At 48.0% G+C, this 13,410-nt stretch overlaps 2 protein-coding genes across 3 annotated transcripts in view; both read right to left on the bottom strand.

Moving 5' to 3' along the window:
* Positions 1 to 8,488, bottom strand: part of LOC114595517 (uncharacterized) — a 133,691-nt gene extending 125,203 nt beyond the window's left edge. The window contains exons 1-2 of one of the 2 annotated variants that reach the window (XR_013392747.1): positions 7,739 to 8,488; positions 2,580 to 4,301 (exon numbers count right to left, since the gene is read on the bottom strand). Coding sequence is in view for 1 of the 2 variants with exons in the window: in XM_077928040.1 (XP_077784166.1) it covers positions 2,680 to 4,301; positions 7,739 to 7,772 (1,656 nt within the window). In the remaining variant the exon portion in view is untranslated. Of the gene's footprint in view, positions 1 to 860; positions 4,302 to 7,738 lie in introns of those variants that run through there. The other variant, XM_077928040.1, reaches the window with a different exon arrangement.
* The window catches only part of LOC144327629 (uncharacterized), a 127,665-nt gene that overhangs the window by 77,345 nt on the left and 36,910 nt on the right, over positions 1 to 13,410 (bottom strand). The window lies entirely within an intron of this gene.

Below are 13,410 nucleotides of genomic sequence, written 5' to 3'. Positions count from 1 at the left end.
TTTTGTGCTTTTGCATTGAAGATTTTCTGAGACCTTTGGATGCGGATTTCTGAAAGACTCTAACTAACCTATCTTTGCTTTAGAGTATAGAAGTAAGTACTAGCTAGCTATATTTTACAACGTTCTTATTTTTCTCTGTACTTGTAATTCACAAAAAGTTGTGCCTGCTTATTAGCATGTTCTTTATGATTTTTAAATAAATTTTAAGAAAGAACTTTCTTTTGTCTTGTGTGTGCCTATCCGGGGGAATGGCTAATTCCAACGCCTAGACTTCTTGGTCGCGCTGTATCAAAGGATTTCTGCCTGCAAGCTTGTGGAAGCAACTTGTAGTTTGGGGGTTAGCCGGTAACAAAGGAGCACAGCTGACTCCCTTGAGCTGTGGCTTCTGGTAACCCTGGGTCGAGGGAGTGGTGGCAGCCCTACCAGTTCTATTATGTCCTGTTTCTGAAAAGTAAACGGGTTTGCCAGCCTTGCCCAAGAAACCTGATCTGGCCGGAGAGCAAAGACAGGTGAGGGAGGGGCAAGACACTGGGCGTCCGTTTACCACAGCCTCATTGGTCTTTCGACTGTGGCATAGACCTCCAGCCCTGGGTGCCCCTGCCTGTGAGCCGCCTATACTTTCTTACGGAGCCAGAGCGCTAAGCCTTGCAGGACTTCCTTTGCAATAACCTGGAGAGCGGGTTCATTCGGCCCTCTACCTCGCTCACCGCTTCTCCAGTACTCTTCCTTAAGAAGTGTGGGGAGCTACGTCCCTGCCATGATTACCGGGCCCTGAATAAGATTGCACCAGCGGTCAGTGGACTTCCTTGTGTGGCAAGTTGCGGAATAAAAGGTTGCATTTGAAAAGAAAAGAAAAAAAATCTGGGGGGTGGCCTCCTCAAATATTATTTTTTTCAAAAAAAAATTATTGCTTTTCCAAATTTCTAAGAAATGACATTACACAACACAACACACAACAAAAGAAAACACATTAGAATACAATAGAAAAACTTAAAAACAATTATTACTTTCAAAACCCAATTTACCTTACATTGTTAACTGACTTCATTGAGTCCCCCCTAACTGAATTTCATTGTATCACATTGTAACAGTTCTCCAAAATCATATTTCTAATAAAATTATCTCCTATTTACTATCCTCGTCTCTTTTATTAGTATTCTAATCCTTCATATTTTACAACACGTTCATATTTTAGTCCTAAGCCTATTTGTTACTTCCAAGTGACTTCTCATTATCATATATAACAATATTTAGCTAAATATTCTTTAAATTTCTTCCAACCTTCTTGTGTCTCCTCCTCTTTCTGGTCCCAGATTCTTCCAGGCAAAAAAGCAATTGCCTTAAGCGCTTCCTCTTGGGTCCTCTCCACATCAGGGACTCTCAGGGACTTTCCAATTCTGACAATCTTGTCTTGTGACCTGTAACTTCTGCCTTGACTTCTTGAATTTCTTTTTTCAAATCTACAAATTCTTGTTTCAGTTCCTGTAGGCTCTGCTGGGTTCCTCTTCCATCTGTTTTATTTCAGTCAACATTTGCATCACCGACTCTTCAAAAGTTAGTGCTTTAGAGCCTCTTCTGTCTTTAGGCTTGCTTTTCTCAGGCTTACCTACACCATTAGCCATAACTATTCCACAGTTTCAAGGTCCGCTCACCCAGACTCAGTCCACAGGTTTTTAGTACACAGACGGCAACAGGCAGCTCAGCAGCTCCCCCCTTTCAAAGTCTTATTCTTTTTATTCTTCTTATTCTTATTGAAAAGCATCCAAAATTGATTTGAACTCTTGTAACCAATTCCAGGAGGGTAAAAGATACACTGTACAATGTTTCAGCGAGTTCAGACAGCTGTAGTTACTTTGTAATCCCCAAAGAGGAAAACAAAAGTTGAAAGTATCCTCTCCCTTTGTGACGTAATAATGGAGTCTAGCCTTTCCTCACTGGGAGGTCCGCTTCCAGAAAGCAAGTCTATTCTCTGTCAAATCTATCTCATGCAGGGTCCCAATTCAGTCAAATTCTCCCCCCTCCCCCCTGCAGACAGAGGGGCTTGGAATATTTCCTTGAAAGTTTTTAGCACGTCTTTTAAAGTTACGGCTTCGGTCAGCGGTAACTGCTTTCACTTTCTCTTCAGCGGAAAGGGATCGACCTCTGTGTTTAAATCCCTTACAGTCCAATTTAATGTCCAAATGCAAACCCTTTTTACTCACAGTTTTCCGATCTTAATTTAGTCCGAGAAATTGGTCGCTCACAATCACCGGGCTTTGGAGCTTCGCGCAGTGAAGGAAGCAAGTCGATTCCACAGTACCGTCTCCAATCCCGCTCGCTCTCGGAGCTCTTACTAGCGCTTACTGGGGAGCAGGGGGGTTGCTAAGGGTACCCGCCGAAACACCAGGTTCTCAGAATGCTCAATCTGAGGTATTTTTCGGGGTTCCGCGATGCTCTCACGATCACCCCAATCTTGAAAGTGCCGGGGCTCTTTCGGCCGAAAGAGCTTCTGTCCGCCATAAATCGGGCGGCCAACTGGAAGTTCTCCTCGAATATTTTATGGGGGGGGCAAAGACCCCCAGGCCTTTAATAGTTGGCACCTATTCCCTACACCCACAGGTCTGAGGAATGTTACAACATAAAAACACAAAAAAACCACATGTCAAAAAGGCAGTAGATGTCAATCAGCTAAAGGCCTGGTTATAAAGATGCGGATTTGCCAGACTCCAAAAGCTGTATAATGTTGTTTCCGACCTTTGTATGGATTCTTTTATGGGAAGTGAGACTGTATTTCTGATTGAAGTTCTTTCCACATTCCACACACTGATAGGGTTTCTCCCCTGTATGAATTCTTTGATGGGAAGTGAGATTGGAGCCCTGACTGAAGCTCTTTCCACATTCCGCACACTGATAGGGTTTCTCCCCTGTATGAATTCTTTGATGGGAAGTGAGATCGGGACTATGACTGAAGCTCTTTCCACATTCCACACACTGATAGGGTTTCTCCCCTGTATGAATTCTTTGATGGGAAGTGAGATTGGAGCCCTGACTGAAGCTCTTTCCACATTCCACACACTGATAGGGTTTCTCCCCTGTATGAATTCTTTGATGGGAAGTGAGATTGGAGCTCTTCCTGAAGCTCATTCCACATTCAAAGCACTGATATGGTTTCTCCCCTGTATGAATTCTTTGATGAGAGGTGAGAGAGGAGCTATCAGTGAAGCTCTTTCCACATTCCACACACTGATAGGGTTTCGCCCCTGTATGTATTCTTTGATGGGAAGTGAGATGGGAGCTCTGACTGAAGCTCTTTCCACATTCCACACACTGATAGGGTTTCTCCCCTGTATGAATTCTTTGATGGGAAGTGAGAGAGGAGCTACATGTGAAGCTCTTTCCACATTCCACACACTGATAGGGTTTCTCCCCTGTATGAATTCTTTGATGGGGGGTGAGAGAGGAGCTATCAGTGAAGCTCTTTCCACATTCCACACACTGATAGGGTTTCTCCCCTTTGTGAAATCTCTTATGGTAAGTGAGATAGGAGCTCTTACTGAAGCTCTTTCCACATTCCACACATTGATAGGGTTTCTCCCCTGTATGAATTTTTTGATGGGAGGTGAGAGAGGAGCTATCAGTGAAGCTCTTTCCACATTCCACACACTGATAGGGTTTCTCCCCTGTATGAATTCTTTGATGGGAGGTGAGAGAGGAGCTATGAGTGAAGCTCTTTCCACATTCCACACACTGATATGGTTTCTCCCCAGTATGAATTCTTTGATGGGAGGTGAAAGAGGAGCTATGAGTGAAGCTTTTTCCACATTCCACACACTGATATGCTTTTTCCCCTGTATGAATTCTTTGATGGGAAGTGAGATCGGAGTTTCTAATGAAGCTTTTTCCACATTCCACACACTGATAGGGTTTCTCACCTGTATGAATTCTTTGATGGGAAGTGAGAGAGGAGCTACATGTGAAGCTTTTTCCACATTCCACACACTGATAGGGTTTCTCCCCTGTATGAATTCTTTGATGGGAAGTGAGATTGGAGCTCCTATTGAAGCGCTTTCCACATTCCACACACTGATAGGGTTTCTCCCCTGTATGAATTCTTTGATGGGAAGTGAGAGAGGAGCTATCAGTGAAGCTCTTTCCACATTCCATGCACTGATAGAGTTTCTTTCCAATGACATTTTGTTGATGGGAAGTGGAATGGGAGCTCTGACTGCAGCTTTCTCCACACTCCAAATTTTTGTGTGGCTTCTCCTCTCTGGGGATTTTGTCGTGTTCACCTTTGTTCTCAATTTCCATTTCATCACAATCTGCAATGGAGACAAAAAGGGATTAGAGCCTCAGGAACAAATGGAGAAGAACTGAAGGGAGTTGGGTGTGTGTTCATTACATGTGTTGTTTGTCATTAACCAACATATTTATTATGAGATTCTGATGTGTCGTTGAATGCGCTTTGTTTGATATACAGTAGTGGTCAAAATTGCAGAAGCATTTTGGAGAAAAGTGTATTTCAGAGGTTTGATGGCTCAAAACACCGCTTCTTTTGGAGTAATAATATAAAATTATATATCAATGGAAAGATAATTTTATCAAGAATGCAATTCAACAAAGTTTGTTTAATTATACCGTATTCTTTCAAACATTATAGCCAAGTAACCAGAAAAATGAAGCACAATTTGCTTACGTTGTAAAACATAATAAAATTATAGAAATAGCACAAAACGCTGACTGGTCACTCAGAAAGCGATGTAAGATTGTACTATTAAGTGAACAAGGCTACAGTTATGAAGAAATTAGAAGAGAGATTGGGGAAAACATAACCAAAGCTGGCATTTCTATATTTTGGAAGAGGTATAAGGAGACTCAGTCACTACAAAATCAGACTTGTTAAGGCAGGGAAAGGTGCACAAAGGCAAGTGATGATGGACGAGAGGAGAGACTGTGCCTACATGACAGAAAAAAATCATCTGGGTCCAAGATGACATGGAGCCATGTAATGTGAAGTTGAGTGCAAGGACTGGTCTAAACGTTAGAGTTCTAAGGAAAAAGCCATTGTTATCTCTCAAACAAAGGTTGAAAAGATTAAACCCATGTTAACTGGACAGTGGAACAATGGGGCGGTGTTATTTGGAGCGATGAGACCCAAATCTCCTTGCTTGCTAGTGATGGCATGAAATACGCAAGGAGAAGAATCAGAGAAGATTTACATCCTATCTGCATTACACTGACCGTGAAACACCCCGACAGTGTGATGATCTGGGGTTGTATGGCAGCAAAAGGTGTGGGCAGAATTTGCGTCATTAATGGGAATGTAAATGCCCCAAAATACATAAAAGGAAATACTTTAGCCCAAACTGAAGTGTTCCGCAGGTGATCTTTCCCCAGATACCGGAGCATTTATATATTTTCAACAGGATTCAGCTCTATGTCGTGTTGCTGCTGTGTGCAAAAGGTGCATTCAAGATAATGATATTCCACTGCCTGGGAATGGCCTGGGAATAGCCAAAACTTTAACCCAATCGGAAATCTATGGGGCCGACTAAAGAAACTTGTTAATCAAAGGCAACCCAGCAATAAAGCCCAATTAGCAGAGGCAATAATTCAGTCTTAGTTTCACATTATTAGAGCTGCAGAACTAAAAACTTCATGGGAAGGCGTTGTAAGGCCGTAATTAAAGCTAAAGGTTACCAATGGTTACCAAAAGTTTCACTTTTTTTCTTTATGACTGCTGTTCCAATAAATACTCCTTCATAAAAGTCATTGCATTACTTTCTTCATTAAATTATCTTTCCATTGCTATATAATTTTATGGTATTACTCCACACAAAACGGTGTTATGAGCCATCAAACCTCTGAAATACACTTTTCACAAAAGGTTTCCAAAATTTTGGCCACTAGTAGAAGTTGTTCATTTTAAAGTTAATGTTCTTTTTATATGGGATCAGATTAGTGTTATTTATATTTCATGATTATATATGTGTTGGAAGCCGCCCAGAGTGGCTGGGGCAACCAAGCCAGATGGGCAGGGTAGAAATTAAAATAATTACTATTACTACAGTGGTATCTTGATTTAAGAACAGTCCTGTTCCGGAAAATATTAAATTTGTAAACCGAGGTACCATTGTGTCATCATCATCATCATCATCATCATCACCACTGCTACTTCTACCTGAAATTCAATAAGTCTAGCTCTTCTTCTCTGGGATGGATTTTGTTTGGCCCAGTCATGGCATCCCCTCCATCTCCAATGTACCGTAAGTCCTTGTTATGGCTTGGTCTCTCCCACAAACATGAGACGACTCTGGCTGTTAATAATTTCAGATTTATTGCTAAAACAACAAACTTGGACGGAGCTCCTCTACTCATCGTCCTCCCCACAAGATGGAGTTGCCCAGACTGAGCTCCTCCCCCTTCCCCAGCACGGAAGCCCCCACCTTCTTTAAATTTGGCAGAGAATGCTTCCTGCATTCCAGCGTCTGTCTCACTCCTGTAGCTCTCACACAGCTGTCTGTCACTCTCTCTCTCTTTTTCTTCTCCCCCTTCTTCAGAGCTCAGGTGACAGTTCCTCTCCCCCTCCTCTCTGCCTTCCGCTGCTAACTCTCCTCTCCCTAGGCCTGCTTCTTCTCTGGCTGGCAGCACCTGAGCTTAGCTGCCAGTCCCCTCTTTGGTCAACCCAAGACTGACAGGAGCAAAAACAAAAACCTGAAGCTACTCAGCTTTCCTAACAATTCTGAAGCTGGCATTTAAGTGTTAGTTTCTGTTTCCCTCACTGAGCAGCAGCTGCAAGTCATGGGACTATGTTTCCATTCCACAGTCAAGTTACTGTTGGGTTCCCACGGGAAAGGGAGACTGGATGTGACGTTCACTGGTTTCCTGTTTCTTTGTTCTCTCGTTTCGTTGAGAGTTGCTCTCTGCTTCTCACAGAGACAAGATGTATATTTGTATGCTCTCAGCATAGTTCAGGAATAAAGCTTTTCGCAATGTAGCACCATACCTGCTTCATCCTTTCGTTTGCGGACTCTGGGATTTTACTCTGCTGGGCTCAAGGCAAGATGAGCCGTATCAGCTCAAGGGCCAGAGATGAACAATAAAAACTAACATTAAGATGGCCTCTGAAGTTCAGACCAGCCCAATCTGTTGGGATGCGTCCAAGGGAAACAGGGGAATTAGGCAGGCCCCCAGCTGGCTCCAGCACACCGGCCGGTAACCGGGCAAACTCCGGTCCTCGGAACAGCATCAAACAGCGACCCGCAGCTTCAGGACTCTTCAGAAGCTGGAGCACCCTCTAATCAGCAGAGTAATTAACTCTTCATGACATAAGGGTGGACACAGGCATATGTAAAGCATATTTACAAGCAGTTTATTCAGCATAGCTCAAGACAAAGAAAAACATGTCTGCTCTCCTTCATGTCTAAGAGCAGGAAGCATGAGGCAAAAGCTATACACAAACGGAAGTTCCCAGCAAGCTGTGCTGGAATGTAAACAGACATGTGACATACAATAGCTCCACACATCTGCTTAGGTGGAACGGAACATCAATATCCTAACACAATCATGGTAGAAAAAGGAATAATCTGAGGAAGATTGTTCAAAGAGAAAACTGTAAGTGACTCTTTATTGTGGGGGTGTTAGGTTCCCAGGTGTTATAGGGGTCTCTGTTGAGCTCCGTGAAAATATATGAGGTTGGTCCCATAGAGGTATGTTTTGAATTTCCAGGCAGCTATCATGCTCCCACAGGGAGCCTTACCAAGAGAGGCCACGATCCCACGATTCTCCTCCATGACGTCCTTATGCAGAGCTCTCTGGTCAGGATCCAGCAACGCCCACTCCTCGTCCGTGAAACGAACAGCGACATCTTCAAAGCACACTGGACCCTAAAAGCAAAAGGGAAATGTCCTCCTCTGAGACAGCAGAAATATGATCTGCTCCACAATGCTCTGTGGTTTCCTTCCTGTACATTGTGGTGTTGTTTTAATACGATTGCTTTGCTGCACATTTTAATTATGGATGCTTATTTTAATCTGCATTTTAATTATGGGTATTCGTTTCTGCGCAAATAGGTGGTATAATCATACTGCCTACGCAAGCATTCCAGTTTCCCCAATGAAAGGATCCACTTTCTCATCTCCTTGTGAGCCCGTCTGGGAAGGTTCCCTCCCAATGCCCTATAGTCAAATCCAAGGGGGTCATGGGGGCATGGAGAGGGGGAGGAATGTGGAGCAAGCCCCATTTTGCAGTAGATGGGGCTGCTTAGGTGAATCCAGGCCAGTATTTGTTCTCATTTGTCCACTGCTTAGAATAATAATAATAATAATAATAATAATAATAATAATAATAATAATAAATTTTATTTATATCCCGCCCTCCCCAGCCGAAGCTGGGCTCAGGGCGGCTAACAATCAAAATAATCCGACATTCTAAAAACATTCATTATAAAAATTAATTAAATCAAATTAAAGTCAAATTAATGGCAACCATCAAGCAAATTCTGTGTAGATTGCCGATTGCCAGAGGAGGGGGGTCAGGCTGCGCCCTGACCAAAGGCCTGGTGGAACAGCTCTGTCTTGCAGGCCCTGCGGAAGGATGTCAGGTCCTGCAGGGCCCTAGTCTCTTGTGACAGAGCGTTCCACCAGATTGGAGCCGCGGCCGAGAAGGCCCTGGCTCTGGTTGAGGCCAGCCTAACCTCTCTGTGGCCTGGGATCTTTAGGATGTTTTTATTTGCAGACCGTAAATTTCTCTGTGGGACATACCAGGAGAGGCGGTCCCGTAGGTACGAGGGTCCTAGGCCGTATAGGGCTTTAAAGGTTAGAACCAGCACCTTAAACCTGATCCTGTACTCCACCGGGAGCCAGTGCAGCTGGTATAATACCGGATGGATATGATCTCGCAGCGAAGACCCCATAAGGAGTCTCGCCGCGGCATTCTGCACCCGCTGGAGTTTCTGGGTCAGTCTCAAGGGCAGCCCCATGTAGAGCGAGTTACAATAATCCAGTCTGGAGGTGACCGTCGCGTGGATCACAGTGGCTAGGTCAGGGCGAGAGAGATAAGGAGCCAACTGCTTAGCTTGGCGGAGATGGAAAAATGCCGCCTTTGTTATAGCTGTAATCTGCGCCTCCATAGAGAGGGAGTTATCAAAGATTACACCCAAACTCTTAACGGACGGTGTTGGCACTAATTGCACCCCCGCAAGAGATGGGAGTTGCCCCCTCAGTCCCATATCGCTCCGTCCCAGCCAGAGGACCTCTGTCTTAGAAGGATTTAACTTCAACCGGCTCCCACGTAACCATCCAGCCACAGCTTCCAGACATCTGGTCAGTGTATCTGGGGCCGAGTCAGGATGGCCGTCCATCAACAGATAGAGTTGGGTGTCATCGGCATACTGATGGCAACCCAGCCCAAAAGTCCGGACAAGCTGGGCGAGGGGGCGCATAAAGATGTTAAAAAGCATCGGGGAGAGAATCGCACCCTGAGGCACTCCACACACCAAGGAGTGGCGCGATGACAATTCCCCCCCAAGTGCCACCCTCTGTCCCCGACCAGAGAGAAACGAGCGCAGCCATTGAAGGACTGTGCCCTGGATTCCCACGTCGGCAAGGCGGTGGTCCAGGAGTTCATGATCGACCATGTCGAAGGCTGCTGACAGGTCCAGAAGAATCAGCAGCCCCGACCCGCCTCGATCCAGCTGCCTGCGGAGATCGTCTGTTAGGGCGACCAGAGCCATCTCGGTCCCATGACCAGCACGGAAGCCGGACTGGAATGGATTGAGAGCCGATGTTTCATCCAGAAACCTACCAAGCTGTTCAGCAACCGCTCTCTCAATCACCTTACCCAGGAATGGGAGATTCGAAACCGGGCGGTAATTGGATAGATCTAAAGGATCTAATGATGTTTTCTTTAAGAGCGGACGCACCACTGCCTCCTTCAGTTCCCCTGGGAATATCCTGGTGCCAAGGGACAAATTGATGATATCCCCCAGGGGGGCCCGCACCTCGTCTGGACACGCTCTAATCAGCCAAGACGGGCAAGGGTCAAGGGGACAGGTGGTGGGCTTTCCAGCTTGGAGGAGTCTGTCCACATCGGCTGGGGATATCCGGTCAAAGTGGTCCAATACTGGACCCGAGGACAGTCGAGGGGCCTCCAGTTCCTTTATTGTATCCAAATTGGCAGGGAGGTCATGGCAGAGCAACAGGACCTTCTCCGCAAAGAAGCTCGCAAATGCCTCACAGCTGTGTGCCGAATTGTTATTTAGATTTGGCTGTCCTTCAAGGGACGTTAAAGACCTAATTATACTAAATAATTGCGCCGGGCGAGAGCTAGCGGAGGCAATGGAGGCCGAGAAGTAGGACTTCTTAGCGGCCTTCACTGCCATCTCGTAGGTTTTCATAAAAACCCTATAAGATGTTCTTGAGGCTCCGTCACGGGCACCCCGCCATACTCGCTCTAGCCGTCTGAGGTCCCGCTTCATTTTCCGAAGCTCCTTGGTAAACCAGGGAGCCCGGTTTCTGCGGGGTCGCAGAGGGCGCCTAGGTGCGATCTCATCAATGGCTGCTAGGAGCTGGATATTCCAGCCCTCAACAAGCTCAGTCAATGAGTCGCCAGGGGGAGCAAAGTCCTGCAAGGCCTGACGGAATCTATCAGGGTCCATCAGCCTCTGCGGGCGAGCCCAAATTGGCTCACCACCTAAGCAGGGTGGGGGTGGAAAATCAATCCTGGCTTTCAGTGCGTAGTGATCAGACCATGGCACCTTCATCGAAGGAGACATGACCACATCTGTACCGACGCCAAAGATCAAATCCAGCGTGTGGCCTGCTTGATGTGTGGGGCCCGACACAAACTGGGAGAGCCCTAGTGCCGCCATGGAAGACACCAGGTCCAGTGCCTGTGAGGAGGGAATGGCATCAGCATGGATGTTGAAGTCCCCCAATACCAATAGGTTAGGGAACTCCAAGGCCCAGCCGGCCACCGCCTCCAGCAGGCCTGACAGGGTGGCTGCTGGTGCGCTAGGTGGCCGGTACACCAGCCAGACAGCCAAGCTCTCCTCAGAGCCCCACACTAGGCCAACACATTCAATGCCGGGGATCGATGGCGACGGTAGAGCCCTGAAAGAACAATCTCCTCGGATTAATAATGCCACCCCTCCCCCCCGGCCCACAGTCCGCGACTGGTGGAGGACAGAGAAACCCGGGGGCGCCATCTCTCGTAATGGAACAGTTTCCCCTTCGCGCACCCAGGTCTCCGTCACACAAGCCAGGTCAACCCCGTGCGAGGTGAAGAAGTCTCGCAGGGTGGCGGTTTTGTTGCCTATAGACCTGGCATTGCACAACACCAGTGACGGAGGTGAGTAATCCTTGCTCACCCTACCTTCGTCCCTCGGGATGGGGCGCAGATTGGAAGGGGTACGAGCATATCCGTATCTCAATCCCCTTCGCCTATGACATCTGCCCCCACCGCCATACCTCCCTCGCCCCACCACGGTAGCAATCCCAAGCCTCAAACCAATCTCCATTTACAAAATAAAAAATGAAACAGACCAAAAACAATTATACCAACAAAACAAATCCCCACCCCACTCAATATCCCACCCCAAACCAAAATACAACGGAACAAAATAAAAATACATCAATAAAAACCACCGTTCACGGTGGTACAACAAAGTAAAAAAGTAAAATCCCCTATAAAACATTTTAAAATATATAAAACATTTTAAGCATCTGCTGTGACCACACCAGTGTCCTTAAAACAGGAGCGGTGGCGAGTATGGGCCCCGCCCTCTAAGCCTGGTGGGGTGGGCCAACAGGAGGGAGCGGCCTTCCTCAACCCCCACGTTGCAGCAGCAGCAGTGGTGGTGTCCCGGTGCCTCTTGCGGCCTCTTAAGCTGTTGCGATGGTGAGTCAGTCTGGGCCCCGCCCCCTGGGCCAGGTGGAAACAGCCTAAGGAGGGAGCGGCCTTCCCAACTCACAGTGCAGCAGCAGCAGTGGTGTCCCGGTGCCTCTTGCGGCCTCTTAAGCTGTTGCGATGGTGAGTCAGTCTGGGCCCCGCCCCCTGGGCCAGGTGGAAACAGCCTAAGGAGGGAGCGGCCTTCCCAACTCACAGTGCAGCAGCAGCAGTGGTGTCCCGGTGCCTCTTGCGGCCTCTTAAGCTGTTGCGATGGTGAGTCAGTCTGGGCCCCGCCCCCTGGGCCAGGTGGAAACAGCCTAAGGAGGGAGCGGCCTTCCCAACTCACAGTGCAGCAGCAGCAGTGGTGTCCCGGTGCCTCTTGCGGCCTCTTAAGCTGTTGCGATGGTGAGTGAGTCTAGGCCCCGCCCCCTGGGCCAGGTGGAAACAGCCTAAGGAGGGAGCGGCCTTCCCAACTCACAGTGCAGCAGCAGCAGTGGTGTCCCGGTGCCTCATGAGGCCTCTTAAGCTGTTGCGATGGTGAGTGAGTCTAGGCCCCGCCCCCTGGGCCAGGTGGAAACAGCCTAAGGAGGGAGCGGCCTTCCCAACTCACAGTGCAGCAGCAGCAGTGGTGTCCCGGTGCCTCATGAGGCCTCTTAAGCTGTTGCGATGGTGAGTGAGTCTAGGCCCCGCCCCCTGGGCCAGGTGGAAACAGCCTAAGGAGGGAGCGGCCTTCCCAACTCACAGTGCAGCAGCAGTAGTGGTGTCCCGGTGCCTCATGAGGCCTCTTAAGCTGTTGCGATGGTGAGTGAGTCTAGGCCCCGCCCCCTGGGCCAGGTGGAAACAGCCTAAGGAGGGAGCGGCCTTCCCAACTCACAGTGCAGCAGCAGCAGTGGTGTCCCGGTGCCTCATGAGGCCTCTTAAGCTGTTGCGATGGTGAGTGAGTCTAGGCCCCGCCCCCTGGGCCAGGTGGAAACAGCCTAAGGAGGGAGCGGCCTTCCCAACTCACAGTGCAGCAGCAGCAGTGGTGTCCCGGTGCCTCATGAGGCCTCTTAAGCTGTTGCGATGGTGAGTCAGTCTGGGCCCCGCCCCCTGGGCCAGGTGGAAACAGCCTAAGGAGTGAGCGGCCTTCCCAACTCACAGTGCAGCAGCAGCAGAAACCAATTTTTGCATTCAGTTATCAATCTAGAAATAAAATAAGCCTCTTTTGGATGGCCATCTGTCTTGGATGATCTAGCAGAGATTCCTGCAATGCAGGGGGTCTCCTGGCTCTGAGAGACAAGCAGGGAGGGTGGCTTCTGGCAGCAGGAGAGGGAGCCACCGGTGGCTCTTACTTATCCTGACTCACCTCTGCCTCTTGACCTTCCTCTCCCACTTGCCTCCTTCCTCTTCTGCCTCTGATTCTGCACTGCATTCTGCCACAGAGTCTCCCAGCTCACTAAGCCCTGTAACCCCTTCAGCTTCTGACACCTCCTCTTCCCAGACTTCTCCCTCTGACCGCCCATCCTTCTTCTACCTCCACTCCTTGGGCTCTGAGTCATCTTC

This window comes from Podarcis muralis, chromosome 4 (assembly GCF_964188315.1).
Source record: "Podarcis muralis chromosome 4, rPodMur119.hap1.1, whole genome shotgun sequence".
Taxonomy (NCBI): Eukaryota; Metazoa; Chordata; class Lepidosauria; order Squamata; family Lacertidae; genus Podarcis; species Podarcis muralis.
This window is presented reverse-complemented; position numbering and strand designations above follow the sequence as displayed.